This window comes from Coccinella septempunctata, chromosome 7 (genome assembly GCF_907165205.1).
Source record: "Coccinella septempunctata chromosome 7, icCocSept1.1, whole genome shotgun sequence".
NCBI classification, from domain to species: domain Eukaryota; kingdom Metazoa; phylum Arthropoda; class Insecta; order Coleoptera; family Coccinellidae; genus Coccinella; species Coccinella septempunctata.
Window position 1 is genome coordinate 14,966,281 of NC_058195.1, and position 17,470 is coordinate 14,983,750.

The window sequence follows — 17,470 nt, forward strand, 5'->3', positions numbered from 1 at the left end:
TAGACCATACATTTCTAAAAAGATGAACATCAAGAATATTCCACGACGAATGGAGATCACATGCACTATATATAAACTGCTCAAAATTTAACCAGCATTCTTGTCTTATACAGGGTGGGCTTTTGAAAATGAAACAGACGAGATAACGAGATTCGAAAATCGATTTTGGATTCGAGGCAGACTTTTAAGATTAAATTCACGACCATATCGCTTCAAACCTAAGTGTTACAACACCAACCCCTCTATTTTGAATAGAGAAGATGGGGAAAGTTATACCTCATTTGAAAGATTGAAAGGTCTTTCTATTCTGAGTTCAGCACATTTAATTTTTCTCAATCCAATCCATTTATTGTCGGTACATTCACATTCAAATTCTGTACAGTAGTGGTCATTTCGTTGACCATGCTGTGTTCAATCAAATTTTTGCTCATTTATTCTTCGATTTCAATTTTCTAACTCTCAGAGTGAAGGAAGTATGTATCCAAAGGCTTATGTTGTTCTGACGAGGTCAAATGAGACTGAAACCATGGTCAGCATCTACTCTTTGTGGACGAATTGGAATTTCTGGTGATACTTTGAGTGATGGTAGTTTGTTAGTTCGATTTAGATCGTAACATTTGGTGATTTAATTATCGGCGGATGTTATGCATCTGCATTAATTACGTTTATAATATTATTCACCTGCCTTACTTTTGAAGGTGTGATCCATTCATTACTTATACAGGGTGTTTTCAAAGGTAAGGCTTTTTTGTGACAGAAGGTAGAACTCATTAAAATAAATCGTTCAATCAGAAATTGTCTATATAAAATGTCTAAGATGACTGAGATACAACCGTTAGAAGTTCGACAAAATTTCATTTAATTTTCAAGTACGGGACTGTGGAAGGTAACTCCGGCATCGCAAAAACGAGAAAAAACATAAATATCTGGCTGAATATAATATGAATGGATCAGTAACAAGTTCAACGGATTAGATGCATCAGGTCACTTTTGAGAAAATCATAATTGTTGTATCGTGCAATTTAGGGTGAAAAGAATGTAGAAAATCGAAGCCGTTTCTCTTATGTAGTTATGGTGAAAAAATGCTTTGATGTTTCTCCATTTCATCCCATTTTTACGACGATTGTTGGAATGTTCGAACATGAAGATTGTGAACATTGTGAAAATTTTCGTGAATAATTTAGACGAATTTTATTCGTGAGATTTTAAAGTATTATTCTATTTTTTACACATGTGTCCTAAGTCTCTTCTGTCAGTTGGTATCGAAATGAGCCTATTTCATAAAATCGTCTAAGTTACTAAAAAAACAAAAAAACAATTCGGCAATCCTAAGTTTCCATTTTCATTACCACGTAAATATCGAACGAGCAAATAAACTAATCGAAACCACATGATCGAATAAGGTGACAAGTTTTTTCCCACTGCTTTGCGATAATTCAGCTAACAAATCGTCTAGGGTCGTATTAGAATCTATTTCAGTAATCATTCTCAATTTTTTTTTCAACTTTGTAATTTTGAAAGTTTTGTATGGGTGATTTTTGGTGAAACGCTTCATTTTTACCAGTTCTACCTTCTGTTGAAAAAAAAGCCTTACCTTCAAATAAACCCTGTATATAGGTTGATGGCTCCTCTAAATTTATGAGAATTTGATTCTCAAACCATTCAAAAAAATTTTTTTCATTCGTCTCTTCAAGCTAGGTAATCACTTTTTCTGGATGGAGTTCTGCACCAGAATACAAATTCTGCACCTTGAACCTGGGGGTGAACTCCTACGGAATTTCCGATCAAAAGAAACCCTTTACATTGAGCAAAAATTTCCCACCATTTTTCGAAAAAAAATTCGAAGTGTTCAAAGAAAAAAAGAATTGTCGTTCCATTAAAGGAAGCTAGTCATGAACCATGATCCTCCGGTTGAAATAATTATCACTGCACTGTACTGATGAGGGACAATAATCTCGAAACTGGTATACTATTTGTGTATAGATGTTTCAGCCTCTTTGGGAATCCCTGGACTGCTTTATGAGTACCTTGCATTAATGGAACGACAATACTTCGAATTGTCGTCTCCATTTTTGATGCTTCTGTTTAGTTGTAGAGCTAATAATTATAAGGGGTAAATGAAAATGAATAAAATAAATACAAGTTATATGTATATCACTGGGTTCAATGGGTATAATCCATCAATTTTTGTATATAACGCAACATTATGGTATGTATATTCTATTTCTCTCTGAGTTTCATCAAATTACCACTTTCATACTTTTGCACGTCCTAAATTATTTCCTCATCATTTTCAAGAAGCCCCAAAAATAAGTCTAAAAATAAAATCTACCCCACAGGCTTCAAGATTAACATAAGCGATGATATTCTTTTGATCAGAAAATTACGACATTGAGCAAAAAACCTACACAAAAATTGCAATAACGAATAATGAAATGCATTAAAGTCGAAGGGTTTCACTTCAATCCCTGACACGGTATCTCTCACCTTTTCTCGAACATTCCCTGTATTGATCTGGAAAACAATGGGGTACGGAACCCCGGAACCATAAGTATCGAAAATTTGTCTGTCTCAAGCCCCATCCACCCCCAAATCGGTTGCTTCGAATTCCAGCGATTCATCATCGAATACATGCCCCCCTATAGTGGCGCTTCCTGAATTCCAACGGAATATTACAAATTGCCGAATGTATTGAGGGCTCTATGGCTAGGAAATACCAAACAGTGAAATATATAGGTCATCTAGTCATTTCGGTCTCCACAATACCGTGTAATTTGCTGAATCCGTTATTTTGGTTAATCCTTTAATATCACGTATTATGCGACAGAAGTGTGTTGCCATATGGGCTTTCAGTTGGAGGGCATTTCGGTGATTATTCAGAATGAAGGATATCATTTGGGTATCGGCGGCGGTGATTTGATATGAAATGTGGGTGAAATGAGGGGTTGTTTGCGTTATATTCTGGCACTTTTAGCTTAATATTTCCAATACGAAGTATTATGTATTTTCTACACGAACAGATGAACTGATTTTATATTTTCTCTGTCGAAATTTGGAAAGCTTTTTTTGATAGTGATTTATCTATTTTCGAACTCAGTAATGTAATCCGCACCAAGTTCTTCGATCAAGAATATAAAAATTGAACAGAAATTTCCATGTCAATTGAATATAATTCGGTTCTGGGAGATTATTCATATTTTATTTTGTTAGATCGACATAGAAGTTAGAAAAATACATGAAGTGTGTTTCAATAAGAGCCCAAGTAAAGATTTTAGACGAGAAAGATGGGAAAAGCCCTCATATTGCTACTACAGAAAACCGACCATATTTGGGTTTGCGTTTGCCACAATTGACAATGAGATGACGCTGAAAACGTATAGTCAATACAGATGAACTGTTAGATAACGTCCAGTTTCATAATCGAATTTAAGCTAACAAGCTTCCTTTACTGTCATTTTTAGTAGGGTTAAAGAAAGCTTTGAAATTAAAGGGACTTTAGGTTTGATTATGAAACCGCACTCAAAAAAATAATCCATTAAATAAACCATTACGAAAATATAGTAAAAAGAACAGGAAATTCTAATATAAATAGGCACTGAAGTAATTTCCTGTTATGTTCAATAAACGATTACAGTACCTCAATTCCTGTAGGATGAACAGTTTCTGTTATAATAGAAATCAATTTTTGCAGATACAGGAATTCATTCTTTTACAAAGTACAGGAATAAATTCCTGTAAATTCAAACGTACCTATTGAACTGAATTCAAAGTATTATTCGTTTTATTCAACAAAATATTCCTGTTATGTATAAGCAATGAGAGCTCAGACTACACAGGAATATGTAGTTATGCTTCATAATGTAAAACTTCTTTTATGACAGTTTGTCCTTTTGAATTTGAAAGGAAATAATTGTTATATGAACCAGGATTTTCCTCTACCATTCAACCTACTTTCTGTTTAATTCCCTGGAATTTGTTGATATTTTATACAACACATTATATTGAATGTAGCATATTTTTCATGGGTAATGAAAAATACTCAATCGGGTAAAAATAAAAATTAGATATTTTTTATAAAATATTTATTACTACTATAAGTAAATGTAATCTATACATATCACGATATCTCGGGGCATGTGTGAAGTGGTGCAGGGTGGATTTGAAAGAAATATCAGTGCTTTAAAATGATTAAAAAAGGAAAGTTTGTATAAAAATTGATCGACAGTTACATAATTGGTAATTTTGTTGAGCTCATTTCCCGCGATTATTATAAACGGCTGATGGCTGTACATGATTTTTCAAACCTGTAATTTTTTCTCGACGTTCACTGACAGTATCTTCAATTTCGGTAGTGCACTTGATGTAAGTTATGAAGCTCTCAGCTGCCTGTATCCTAGATGGCCTCTATGAATAGCTTTTCTTCCCCTTCTGCTTGTGGCTCAAATTCAGCAATAATGTTCTTTCGCTCTTTGCTATCTAGGAAAAAGAATGAAAGATGGTGATCATCTAAAGCCATTCGAGACTATAAAAGCTCAAAAAAATCAGTCTAATATTGTATACTCACATTCTGCCATACAGTGGAAGTTTCAAAGTGCACACAGTAGTAGTAGGTATTGGCTTCGTTCTTCATCACTTTTAACGACCTATTAACGCAAACAAGGGTTTTTATTCGAATAATCGATTTTTGAAATGCTCGCTCTCCTAGTATCCAAGTTTTGAAATCATCCTAGAACACCCATCAACACTAAAATTAATTCACAGGCGAAACGATCTCAAATAACCAGCGTCCCAAACGCGTCCCTTGTACTAACGCAAAAGCAGAAAGCTTCGTTATTCATTCCTATAAACTCAACAGTTCCTGTAATCTGTAATGATCACATTTCAGTCTAGCTGCATCAGCAAAATATTATTTCCCTATAACAGGAATCCATTATGGAGAATACCAAAGTTTTGATTCCGCAAACCCTACATTTCTTCCTGTTCAAACGACATACTCCATCTTGTTTAACAGGAATCGAAATATTAGGTCGACAGTATGTTTCCAGTTTCTCTAACAAAAGTGTAGCGCAAAAATAGAACGATTTGTTATTACAACAGTTCCTGTAATGATCACATTTCAGTCTAGCTGTATAAACAAAATATTGTTTCCCTATAACAGGAATCCATTATAGAGAATACCAAAGTTTTGGTTCCTGCAAACCAAACACAACACAACATACTCCAGTTTGACAGGAATCGAAATGTTAGGTCGACAGTATTTTTCCAGTTTATGTTACAAAAGTAGTTTTCATGTAACAGGATTTCAATTTACAGGCATTTCCGGTATACAATTTTTTTCAGTGCGACCGTATCTATTTTTTAATTGAAGCTAAAAGCTTCCTTTACTGTTATTTTTAGTAGGGTTGAAGGAAGCTTTGAAATTAAACACAGCAAGTTTCATGAAACTTTGACTGTCCGATCAACGATTTTACAGTCACTCAATTCCCAAAACGAAATCAATAAAACTTTTTTATTTCTGACTATATTGAAGAAGTGACAATTGAGAATCATTAAATCATCATAATTTCTCCTAAATAGTTCATAATTTATCCTAAATAGGACCTTCATGGAAGGGATGCTCCATGCATACAACAATTTACGTGTATGAACAGTTCTCAATTGGCTTGCAGTAAAATGTTCCCTGCACACTATGTTATATCTTCCAGAAAAGTTAACTGACCCAATCTTTTTTGGGATTTTTCGACAAGCGCATCTCCTGAAAAATCTCGTAAAACTAGACGTTATACATATTCTCAAAAAGCAATCTTTACATACATAATCTGAAAGATCGACAATTCCAGTAATAAATCTCGAAATTTAAAACTCGGTGCAAACGCCTCTTCTTGACGAATTTTTAACTGACCCCAGCTTTTTGGGAATTTTTCGGACGTCAAATTTTAACACGCTTATCTCCCAGAAAAGTCATCGTAGTTTTAAATGGGATAGATAGTCTGAAAGAGCAACTCTTCTATAATAGTAATACGTTTCGAAATTTCATTGACCCTGCAACCTTTCGGTCTTGACGAATTTTCTTGTCACTCCATCTTTTTCGGGACTTTTTGAAGGTCAACTTTCGACACGCATATCTCTTAGAAAAATCGAGCATTTCTAAAAAATAGTGTATTACTTTTTACTTACTCTGCTTAATTTCATAAATCAAAGGCTTATCCAACTCTCGTTCTTTCGTCTAATATTTGAGAATCAGCACGTGGAGGTGAAATTTCTATATGTAAAATATGTTTGGTTGTTGCTACCCCCATATTTCAGCACACCCCGCAATTCACTGAAGCCATTATTTCTTGTTTCAGCCTGTAACACAACATACTACGGAGAGGTCGGCTATACATATGAATTGGAAATTAGGAGGCCCGCAGAGAGGCAAATGCCTTTTTTATGTTTCTTGAATTTCACCGCTGCCGGGGGCTCGTTTGGCGATTTAATTCAGGTGAGCTTACGGTTTTACGATTTTATAGAGCTTTTTTTATGGGAGTGAGGGACGCATGCTGTCAGGCTTGGCATGAACACTCGCGACAAGTGACACAACTTGATATAAACTCATACTTATCACAAAAGGATGAAAAACCTTGAGGTGTTGTTATATATGTATTCAATTAAATGTTCTAAATTTTTGGTATGCTGTAGATTTTCAAGTTCAAAGGTATCAAAGGTGGAAAGTTAAGTTTTCTGCTCCGAATTTTCACAATCTCGAGAATTGACAGAACTCTTATTTGACGTAAGACACTCTACATCAATGACTGCACAGAGAATCCCATTAAATGCGTACATTTGATGAAAATCTCCCTTATCTTGAATTCTCAGCTGGTTTTGAAAATAATTGAATACCACTATATTTTTCTCTAAAGCCCACTTATGAATAAAATAAAATACCGTGTGTTCAGATTAAGATATATATGGTTGATTATATATTGAAAAGTATACATTCTCTTAATCTAACAATTTAAGTTTGGCAGGGCTCCAAAATTGCGAAAAAAATTCACGTAAACATTGTCAAATGCGGTGACTTTTTTCTTATAATGATTCAAGAATAACGGGAAAAATATAATCCGACAATTTCAGCTGACCGAAATCATTAAAATTGGTCATTAAGGGCACAAAAATGATTTTTTTTCAATTATCTCCTCTTCTGAGCTTCAAATCGTTTTCGCATTAATCATAAAAGTTATAGAGCATAACATTTTCTACAAATTTCGTCCGAAGAAATTTTTCTACTTTGAACCGTTTTTTGATATATGACGATGAATATATGTACCTTAGACTGGGATTCTACATTGACCTTGCCCTTTCGCATGTATGCCTAAGCTACTCGCCTTCATCACCCTCTACATAACTCGAAAACGGTTAACAGTATGTAAAATTGGTTCCTATATTGTTGTTGTATTGAATTTTATTAACTACAACTTTTTTAATAAATGCAAAAACGATTGAAGGTACAGAAAGGCAGATTTAAGAAAGTGCATTGTTATAATCTTAAGGGGTTACATGGGTTTCGTCAGGTAAAAAAGGCCTATTTTCAATTTTTTTTTTCTATGTAAAAAATTTATTTATTTTTCTGTCTTTTAGATACATATTTAAAGAATAATTTCTGAAATTTTCAAAATTAAAAAATTAAAACTCCTCCATTGTGACGACATTTCCGGTGACCCCTCGAAAAAAAAGGTGCGTCCGCGTTGTCAGCATAACTCCTGACAATATCATTTAAAATGAAAAAACAAAAATAAGTTGTTTAGTTAAGACCATGAACTCGTGCTTGAACGAAGGAAAGAAAAAAAAGTAAAAATTGGAATTTTGGCAGACATTTTACCAAAAAAATGAAAATTTCGGTCAAATTTGCTTGACATTTTGTTTTTTTTCAATAGTTGTAATTGAAAATAAAGAAATCTTTCGTCCAAGCACGAGTATATTGTATCCCGAATACCTGAGTAAAGTTTCATCAAGATTGGTTGTGTAGTTTTCGAGAACATTTGACAACCTACTTTGAAAACACGGTTCCGAGAAAAACGCGTTTAAAGTTTTGAGTAACAATAAAAGGGACTTGGAGCACACACCTTCCAAAGGCTGTATCTCCAAAACTATTATTCGGATCGACTTGAAAATTTAGGACCATATTCTTGAGATGTTGTAGAAAGTATTGAGTCAAAAAAAAATCGATTTTTTGAACCCACGAAACCCATTAACCCCTTAAAACTATCATATTAAGAAAACCTACCCCGATTGGTGTCAGATTAAGGGGTTAAAATGTCTGAAACATCGAGATTAACCATGTATATGAAAATCTTACACGCTCGAGTAACAAGTAACGTTGTTTTTTTTTGGATTTTCAAAGGACCGCGGTGACCTTGCCGCACGTCCGAATTGTCACCCTTGAAAAGTAGCTTTTTTTTGGTCCAATTAACATATCCTCTAAAAATATGAAACAACCGAAAATTTTTTCACCATTTTCAACTCTTCCGTACGACCAGTCCTACCATAGAAACTGTCAGATTAACATGAATTTATTATCAAAAACACGTAGCGCTCATGCAGTATCCTTATATGACACGCTCGAGTATCCACCACCGCTGAAAGTGCATACATCATAGAACCTTTTTTCCTTTTTATCACCAAATCTTCAGAATCCACTAGGTCTCCACGAAGATCGAGTATATCCCGATTTATCATCGTGGGCTCCCCAACTAAAATAAGTAGCGCACTATAGCGACACTGCAAGCCTGTTTGTTCAAAGATAAGGGAGATACCCCTCAAAAGTGTCCAAAATGGGATTTACCACGTACAATGTCACGGTGATCATTTATTCGTTATAATTCTTCGATTTGTGCTTTATAGCACGGATGGACGAATTTCAATTCGATTTATTCAAATGAACCAGTGTGACTGTGTGACACTGAGAATTAATCGAAATATATTGATATTTTTTTTACACAAGATGCTTCGAAAATATCGGTTCATCTGTCGAATAGTTTCTCAGATATAAAAACGCATTGATATGATTAGTTTTATTGTTGAAAATTGAAATTATAATTTGAATTCATAATAAATTTATAGAAAAATATATACCTAATTACCTACTGATTTTCATTTGTAATCGTTCTAGTTACAATATTTACAAATTTCTTTTAGTTTTATCTGTACCTTGTGCAGTGTATTGTAGAATTGCAAATTGTAGTAAACTTAAGACTACAAAACAAAAATTGAAAAGGAATTTCAGTTGTGCAGAGATATACGAAATACATATAAGTACCTATGTATTGCATTTTATCCCCTTTTACCACACTATTAGGTCACCATATTTCCTTGAGTATGCCATTGTGAAAAACTGAATAGTTGGAAAAAATAATATTCCTACCTATGAAACTTTTAGTGGATTCTTCTGCGTATAGATATAGTGTCACAATGAGGAATTGTACATTAATCGAATTCATGTGGGTGATACTTGATGAAAATCCATAATTTAACTAAAAACAGATCATATGATGATGTGTCACAAAAGTGAGTTGTTAAACCACGACACGTGTTTTCCTTCACACGCCTGAATATGCTATTATGATAGCGAAACACGTTCGTGGTTCAACAACATATTTTTTTGAAAATCATCAAGTTGATGTTCTGTGTATAAACATAATTCTTAGTTGCACTAGAATATCCGCAGACTAAAAATATGTGGACATGATTGTGACATCAACTTTTAAGTTCATAATAATTGATTTATCCTTGTATGAGATTTGAAAATTGGTGACATTGTTGCAAAATCCAACTGTTCACTTGTCAGTTTGTACCGAATCTGAAGCATTAATGTCGAAGCTAAACATTACGTTCGAGAATATTGAATAACGAATCCTAACATTCAAAGCTTACTTGACAACCAATTTTTTTGAATGCTCTGTTATCTGAGTAGCTCTGAAAAATTGAAGCAGGTATTAGAAGAAAAATACGTTAAAATACATAAAATACAGTCATTAATAGTTTACAGATATCATTTCAATCGTACTCGAACTGTATATCCTCTGCTGATTTTTGTGAATTGTTTGAGGAACGCTACAGGACCTTTTGTTAGGGAATCATCTTCCATAGATATATCAGTGGTTTTTCTTCAGAAAATAGGAAAAATCGAAAAGGAAAGTAAAAAAACTTCTGACACTTTATTGATAAACGGATGCAGTGAATTAAATAATTGAACGGAAAGTTTCTATATTTATCTCCTTATTTTAAGGAAAACAACGGATGAACTTTACAGTTAAATCTTAACTATTAATCTTGAATGAATATAAAGATTAACAAGATTCTTCAAACGGTTATATGACGGAATTACAGTAGGAACAGATCTTTCAGGGTGGAAAGCTCAATAGAAATTATGAAGTATTGAATTCCACCTGGTATACTTTCAGTTGCGTACCCTTGAAGAATACTGTCTATCAATTTTCGAAAAAAGATATTTGCCTTGTTTACAGAGAACGTCTTCAGAACATTCTATAGCCGTGATATCAGAAAAATGGTTCAGCAACTACAGTTCATTCCTTAACGAAAAAGTCAGAGAATACATATTTTCGGTGTTGGTTCAATTCACTACTCTAGAAAGAAGTTCATTGGGGAGAACTTAAGGGAAAGGTACAAAACCTTTCAGATTCAGATGTCGCATGCTGTTTAACCATTAATATTTCAAGTGCTGTTCTTGTCGTCTCTATATTTCAAACGGTCACTATCTTCTTGGTTCTATTACCATTATTCCTTGAGATTGTATATCTTCTTCGAAATGATATGCCAATTTCTTGGTTCAGGTCATGAATGACTAATTTGGTTTTGAGTTGAACCTAAAATTAAACTGTTCAGATCGCTGATATATTATGATTAATATTAAACATATTGTGAGATGCAAAGAATGGAACAAAAGAACTGAAAGTGGAAGTGAATGTTCGTAATAACCTCGAAAAAGATTAAAAAAGCACTGACAGCAAGTCAGGAGCTCCTGCGTGCTGCTTCAAATTAAAAACCAGAGCGGTCATCTAGGTTTCGAAGCTTCTAAGCGCTGCTTGCCTGCAGAGAAATGTTTTTGTCCAATATATTCAAAACTACACATATCATCCATTTAATAATGCTTTATACAACCAAGGTGAGTTAAATGAATGCTTATTCATGAGAATAATAATTCAATTCATAGCAACAAGAGAAAGCTGACGTTTATCCACTCTGCTCTTGTAATTTTATCTCACTTGTGAATTAAAAAAAATTATTTCACTAAATAAATAAACGTCAACTCACCCTTGTCGCTATGACTTAAAAAGTCAAAATGGAATAAAAACTATTTGTTATCTTCAATAAATTATAAAGTATGTAAACATTTGAAACTTCATTCAAATTTAAAGCGTCACCTGTAATCTGTCGAATCGTCTTAAAAAATTTTAAATATTAATTTTTATATTTATTCTTTATAACATTTCTTTGTAATTTTCTTATATTTATTCTTCATAATATTTTTCACTTCATGAAATCATTTCGAGTGTGGTTCAAGTTTTAAACATAACCAAAGGGGTTTAATATACTAAATTATATAACTCATACTATGATTAAAGAAAAATTTTATTGGATAAGAACTAAGAAGTAAAGTTGATACTGAAAATGAAAGTAACCAATAGATATTTTCTCTTTTCTATCGATTTTGAAAGTTCATTCTTCTATATATCTCTGTGAAATAATGAATCTGTAGCTACCAGAATGTCGAAATCCTGATAAATTCATAATTTTACCTTTCATTTTGTCGGTTTTCAAATGTACCATAATTCTTCGTTCTTTTATATTTAGCCGAAGATATGAGAGGTTTCTTCTCATTATTTTCTTCCAATTCGTTTCTTCTTTTATTGGAACGGTATAACGTTGAATTTTGAGAAATATTCAAGTAACCTTGAGGCCACGTTTGTGGACTTATTTCATTGTGCTCTGTTTTCTCACTTCGTTTCACCTCTGGGTTGGGTGAAATATTTTCTTTTTCGTTTCGCATATTCACCTCTACGAATATTTCAGAAATAACACATTTAATATCGTGACGATGAATCGGAAATAGTCGTCTGAGAAATTTAAAATTGAACAAATCACAAAACAAAAATATAACGTTCACACGAACATTGACAATAACTTTTTCCAACTGAATGCAAAATTCCAATTCATTCTGAAAACGTGATATGATGTCACACATGTTCAAAAAGGAGAAAAGGTCAACGGTGTGGGACAGAGAGGGGTTCATTTGAAAATGTTACTTTTGATTCATTTGATTATTGCATATACAGCGTGCCAAAAAAGTAACGCAACAGGCTCATAATTCTTCTACGAGTAAAAGTGTAACTACAATACAATACACTGGCAATTTCTACAAAAAACAATTCCTCATTTTGCATGTTTCTTTTGCTTCGCATAAAAGGGAAAACCCATAAAAAGTACGAGGAGAAAATGCCATATTTTTAATAAACATACTAGCCACACAACTTTCAGTTTAAACTCAACAAATATTCAGGGTTAGTTTATCTAATGTTCATATTCTTTCGATGCTAAAAACGGTTATCCACAAAAAATAAGACAACTCGTTTTGTTGACTTCAAAGCCATCAGTTTCATCGAAGATGCTGACTTGAATCATTTGAGGAATTGAAAAAGATGTGTGCTACTTCTCACGAAGCGGAAAATATTTCTCTTCGAGAAATACCCTCGAGATGATAAAAAATTTAGGGTCAAATCCTCGGACTCCTTTTGAAGTTCGATGGAAGGAAAAAAACGAAGGAAACTAGAACTTGGGTAGGATCAAGATAACATTATTTACCTCCAAGTTTCTACAGATATCATCACAGTTGGTGCCTTTAAGGGTATCCCTTGACGATTTGTCTCATCCTGTCCTAAACATGTTCTGTTCGGCTTATTCCTTTGTTTCCATCTGTATTTCTTATGTTACGTAGATGAAAAAGAATTCATTTCTTAACTAATGGGGGAAGTGGTGTGAAATTAAACTTGGAGTTAACTTAAAAGTGATAAGAAGTACCTTATCTTGGGCTGGCCTAATATTATCATTGTCGATTTAATTATTTGATGTTTCCTCAGAACTTTTATGTTTTGAAATAATTGTAAACGCTTCAGTATTATCACTGATATTAGATATTTACTTTTTCCGGTCGACTTGCCAACACGTTAACTGCCAAGCACCATAATTGGGAATTCGAATGTAGATTGCAGCGACATGGTGATGACAGTTCGAACTAAAATGTTAATGCAGTCTTTTTGAAGTGGATTTTGAGATTTTGGTCGAATGAATCCTTTTTTCTCAGTTTATAGTTGTTTTTCCCAAATATGAGTATTTATGAAAAAAATTCTATATTCTGAATCAGCTGATACAAGAGAGTGTTGGCTCTTTACACGATCATAATAGAAGGAAATTCATTATATGGAGAGCCACAACTATGATATCTTGTCTTCCCCAACATACACAATGGCTAAAATTGCAACACTGATGCTAAAAAAACTTGTCCAAGTTGAACTGGAAATCACAAATTATTTTCTAAATGAATTTTGTGTGAATTTTATCGAAATTCATATGAGGGGTTCAGAGCTGAAGTGAACCAAGTCAATTCAGCCTAGTTTTGAGATGAAGGGCTTAGAAGTTGTTTATCACCCATTAATTCAGAAGTGACTTCTTTATTTATTATTATTCTTATGTAAGCATATGCTTACATTCTAACCTTTCAAAATCTAAAGAAGTCACTTTTGAATTAATGGGTGATAAACAACTTCTAAGCCATTTATCTCAAAACTAGGCTGAATGGACTTGGTTCACTTCAGCTCTGAACCCCTCATATGTATATCAACATACAAGTTGGAAAAACTCCTCTCTGGGGGAAACAGATTTGTTTTTTGTGTAAATCCTTTGATTTTGAAGTTTTATATCCAGGTTAGTTAATTCACCTTCTTTTCTCCGTAACTGATTTGAAATCTTCAAAAAAAATCCATGCTACTTATAGCATGGATTTTTTTTGAAGATGACTGAAATGTCATTTCATCGTGGAAAATAGTAAAAACTGAAATCTTCACAAGAAATTCGTAATCGAAGATTTGCTCAAAGAAATCACATTATGAAAACTTCACTAAGCTTTCCCCATTGTCATGAGATTGACATTTTAAACAGATTAGCATATATTTTTCATGAAATCTCCTATCGAAATGAAACACCTAAATTTTTTCCGCGTTTGTAAACTAACAAAAGTGCAATGACTTTTTATTCACAAAAATTGACACCAGGGGGCTTATCACTTGTTCGGAATTACCAATAAAATGACCAAAAACACTAGTCTACGCTATCGATGGGTTGAATTGGTTTACCTAAGAGGTAGTACTAACTTTCGCACCACCATTCGATCGATGTTAAGCAGCTCATTTCTGCCAGTTTTGTCCGGTTTTCTGTTTGGCATTTTTTGCAGCCCTCAAAATGTATAGTGATTCGCTCAGAAATAGCGAATTTCCAACACTCTTAATCAGTTGATTTTCCCCTCTTGTCTCTACCAATCGGTGCTTAGTATTTACCAATAATGATTGTTATATCCTCATGTGGCTTATATCTTACCCGTCATTGTCTAAAAATTTGGTATTGGCGAATTAGATATTTCGTTCAGAGAATATCAATTATTTCATCAGATGATATCATATTTCAACTACTCACATTTTAAAAAGTTATCGTTTTGAGTTTTCTTGCCTGATCTATACAAGGTGATTCTTTGACTCGTACAAATCTTTCAGTAGATTCTTGAGGTCAAAAGGAATATTTTCTTTTTATACCATTTTTGCCGATTCGGCAAAAGATAAATAGATATAGCCATTTCAAGTTTTGGTAATGAGCTGTGCCACCCGTGGAAAATTAAAATTACCTTCATAATTACTAGCTGAATCTGTGGATTTTTCAAACAGAATTGTATTCAGTCAAAGTACCCAATTTTCAGAATTTCTCAGGAACTTTATAATTTTTGAACATCAAATCACTCGAAAACGGCGCATTATACGATAAAATATGAAGAATACTTTTATTTCACAAGACGTTCCAGTATTCATTAGATAGCGTCCAATTTGGTTCCAAGAGTTGGGTTCTTTGAATGTTTGGTATTTTTATGGTACGTAATTGCCATAATGAGAAAACTGGAAGACGTGGGTGATATATCTTGTATTCAAAAAAGATTCATCAAATGAATGATTCCGAAATTCGGAGATTTAAGCGTATACTCGTCTTGTCCGAATTCTCACCATACCGGAAGTAGTCTGACTGGTGAGCAAGCCCCTGAAAAGACGGAGCGGAGAACCTGTCTGTGTTCTCAACCTACCAGTTGCGAGAGTTGACTGGTGGTGCGAAAGCCCCTGGAAATTGTGATAATCTTTTAACTGCGTGTGGGAGACTGTTTGCTATTTCCATTCATTGAACTGTGATTTTATTTGAGTGTTGCCAATCTGTTCTCCCTCCAATTTTTGGATCTTATAATTATTGTATGTTAGACCCGTTTGCACCAAACGCACTTAGTGTTAAGTGTCCCTTAAAAACTCAAATTACGTTGCACCAACTGTTAAGTGACATTTAAATGGCTAAAGCGCTCCTGTAATGACCACTTAGGTATTTAAGGGCGGGATTCTAACCTAAAATACTTTATTGAACTGGTTGCAGGATTTCCCGTTTTTGAAGGATTTTGAAAATTGAATGAATTCATTACTGAATACCAAGTCTTTCCTTTTGCCTTTATTGTAATGCCATCAGTCTTTTTTAATTTTCAATTTGGTGTCACAAATCATACTATAGTTAGCAACAAACTCTTTTCTTCTGTTGAGAAGTTGAGTGCCATTCGTAAATTACCACCACTTGCTTGGCAATCATTCACCGTATTCGTACTAACAAGGGCAATAAGGATATTTTCTTCACGTTCCTCTTCAACATTAGTAAAACAAATTCACACAAGACCTTACAAAGATAGTGTTGTACTTATATAAACTTATTAGGTACCTTTTATTTGACAATCATTATCATTATGAATATTAATGCTAATTCAACAACAAAAAGTTGTTACTCTTTGATAATATTATAATAATATCCTTGACAGTGACTGACAGGAAAATAAAGTTAGTTTAATGAAATGACAACGATCATCGTCAACCGGCCAACCAATGAAATGGCTTTATTGGACTAGGATGAAGTTGCACCAAAATAAAAAACTGAAATATCACTAGATATAAAAACTTAAGGGCCCCTTAGGATTCTGCAAAGCCACAGTCGTGCAACTGGGAATAAAATTAAGCGTCCATCAACTTTAAACGAGGCTTAGTTAAGTACTCCTTTTAAGGGGGATTGGTGCAAACGGGCCTTAGTGATTATGGTACTCCATATTTCGAGATACTAAATAAATTTGTGAATTCGAATTTTGACATTATTTTAATAGTTATCCCTGACAAATTTGATAGCAGAGACCCTTGTCTTCGACTAGAAGACACTAGGGCAGATTTGCTATTTCTTCTATAAAAAATAGCTGGCGCTCTAGAACTCCGAGGAAAATCCGTCACAAACTCCAATAATCTATATCGTTTTAAATATGTAAAATACTGTGTAGCACAATGAGAGAAGTACAGGTGGAAAATTATTTTTGAAAATTGGGAGGGAAATTACAAATACATATGCATATGATATTTCGAAAATCAGAAAACTTCGCCATTTATACAATAAAATGCGCAATCAATATTTTTTCCCTTTTTCGTTTTTCCTAATTCTTATTCGTTCATTTTCGTGATCAATGCTCTATAAGAAGCAGTTACCGCACAATATCTCAGCTATTTTGATGACCCAATAAATCGAGCCAGTAATTCCACTGATTGCCATGGCGGGCCATTAGGATTTTCGTCCAAGAAGCACCACCACATCATCTGAAATCGGATTAGGGTGGATCCAGATTCGAGCATCAGATTAGGAAACGGAATTTCCGAGACAAATTACACGTTATTTCTCGCAACTGGGCAGTTTCCACGAATTATAGTCAGAAACGTTCTTCTGGAAACCAATTTGTGGCGGAGATACGGGAATTTATAATAATTTTCGCGGGTTCGCCCAATATTTCATCTTATTAAATCGATTTCAAATGGAGATTTGCGAGCGAAAATTTAGGCAAAGGAGTTGTGGATCTGTATGGGGCGTAGAAATGGTTTTCTTTTCCGCCTATTCCTTTCATATTCCGGTCGCCATCCTTGGTGCAAAAAATAAGGTGAGGGCCCTTATGAATAAAAATTCAAAAAAAATTATATTTTCTTTTTTTAATGAGGTCGAAATATAAAAACTTCTAACATGCACAGTTACCTTATAATCGTTTTTTTATTGCGCCGCAAGGCACAGCCAAACTACATACTGTAAGTAGGTGCAAGAG

General features: G+C 33.8%; 1 protein-coding gene across 3 annotated transcripts in view; it reads left to right on the forward strand.

The window, feature by feature from the left end:
- Positions 1-17,470, forward strand: part of LOC123316942 — an 82,557-nt gene that overhangs the window by 25,267 nt on the left and 39,820 nt on the right. The window contains exon 3 of one of the 3 annotated variants that reach the window (XM_044903261.1): positions 6,348-6,484. In XM_044903261.1, the coding sequence (XP_044759196.1) occupies positions 6,348-6,484 (137 nt within the window). Of the gene's footprint in view, positions 1-6,347; positions 6,485-12,330; positions 12,387-16,932; positions 17,312-17,470 lie in introns of those variants that run through there. The other 2 variants (XM_044903263.1, XM_044903262.1) reach the window with 2 other exon arrangements.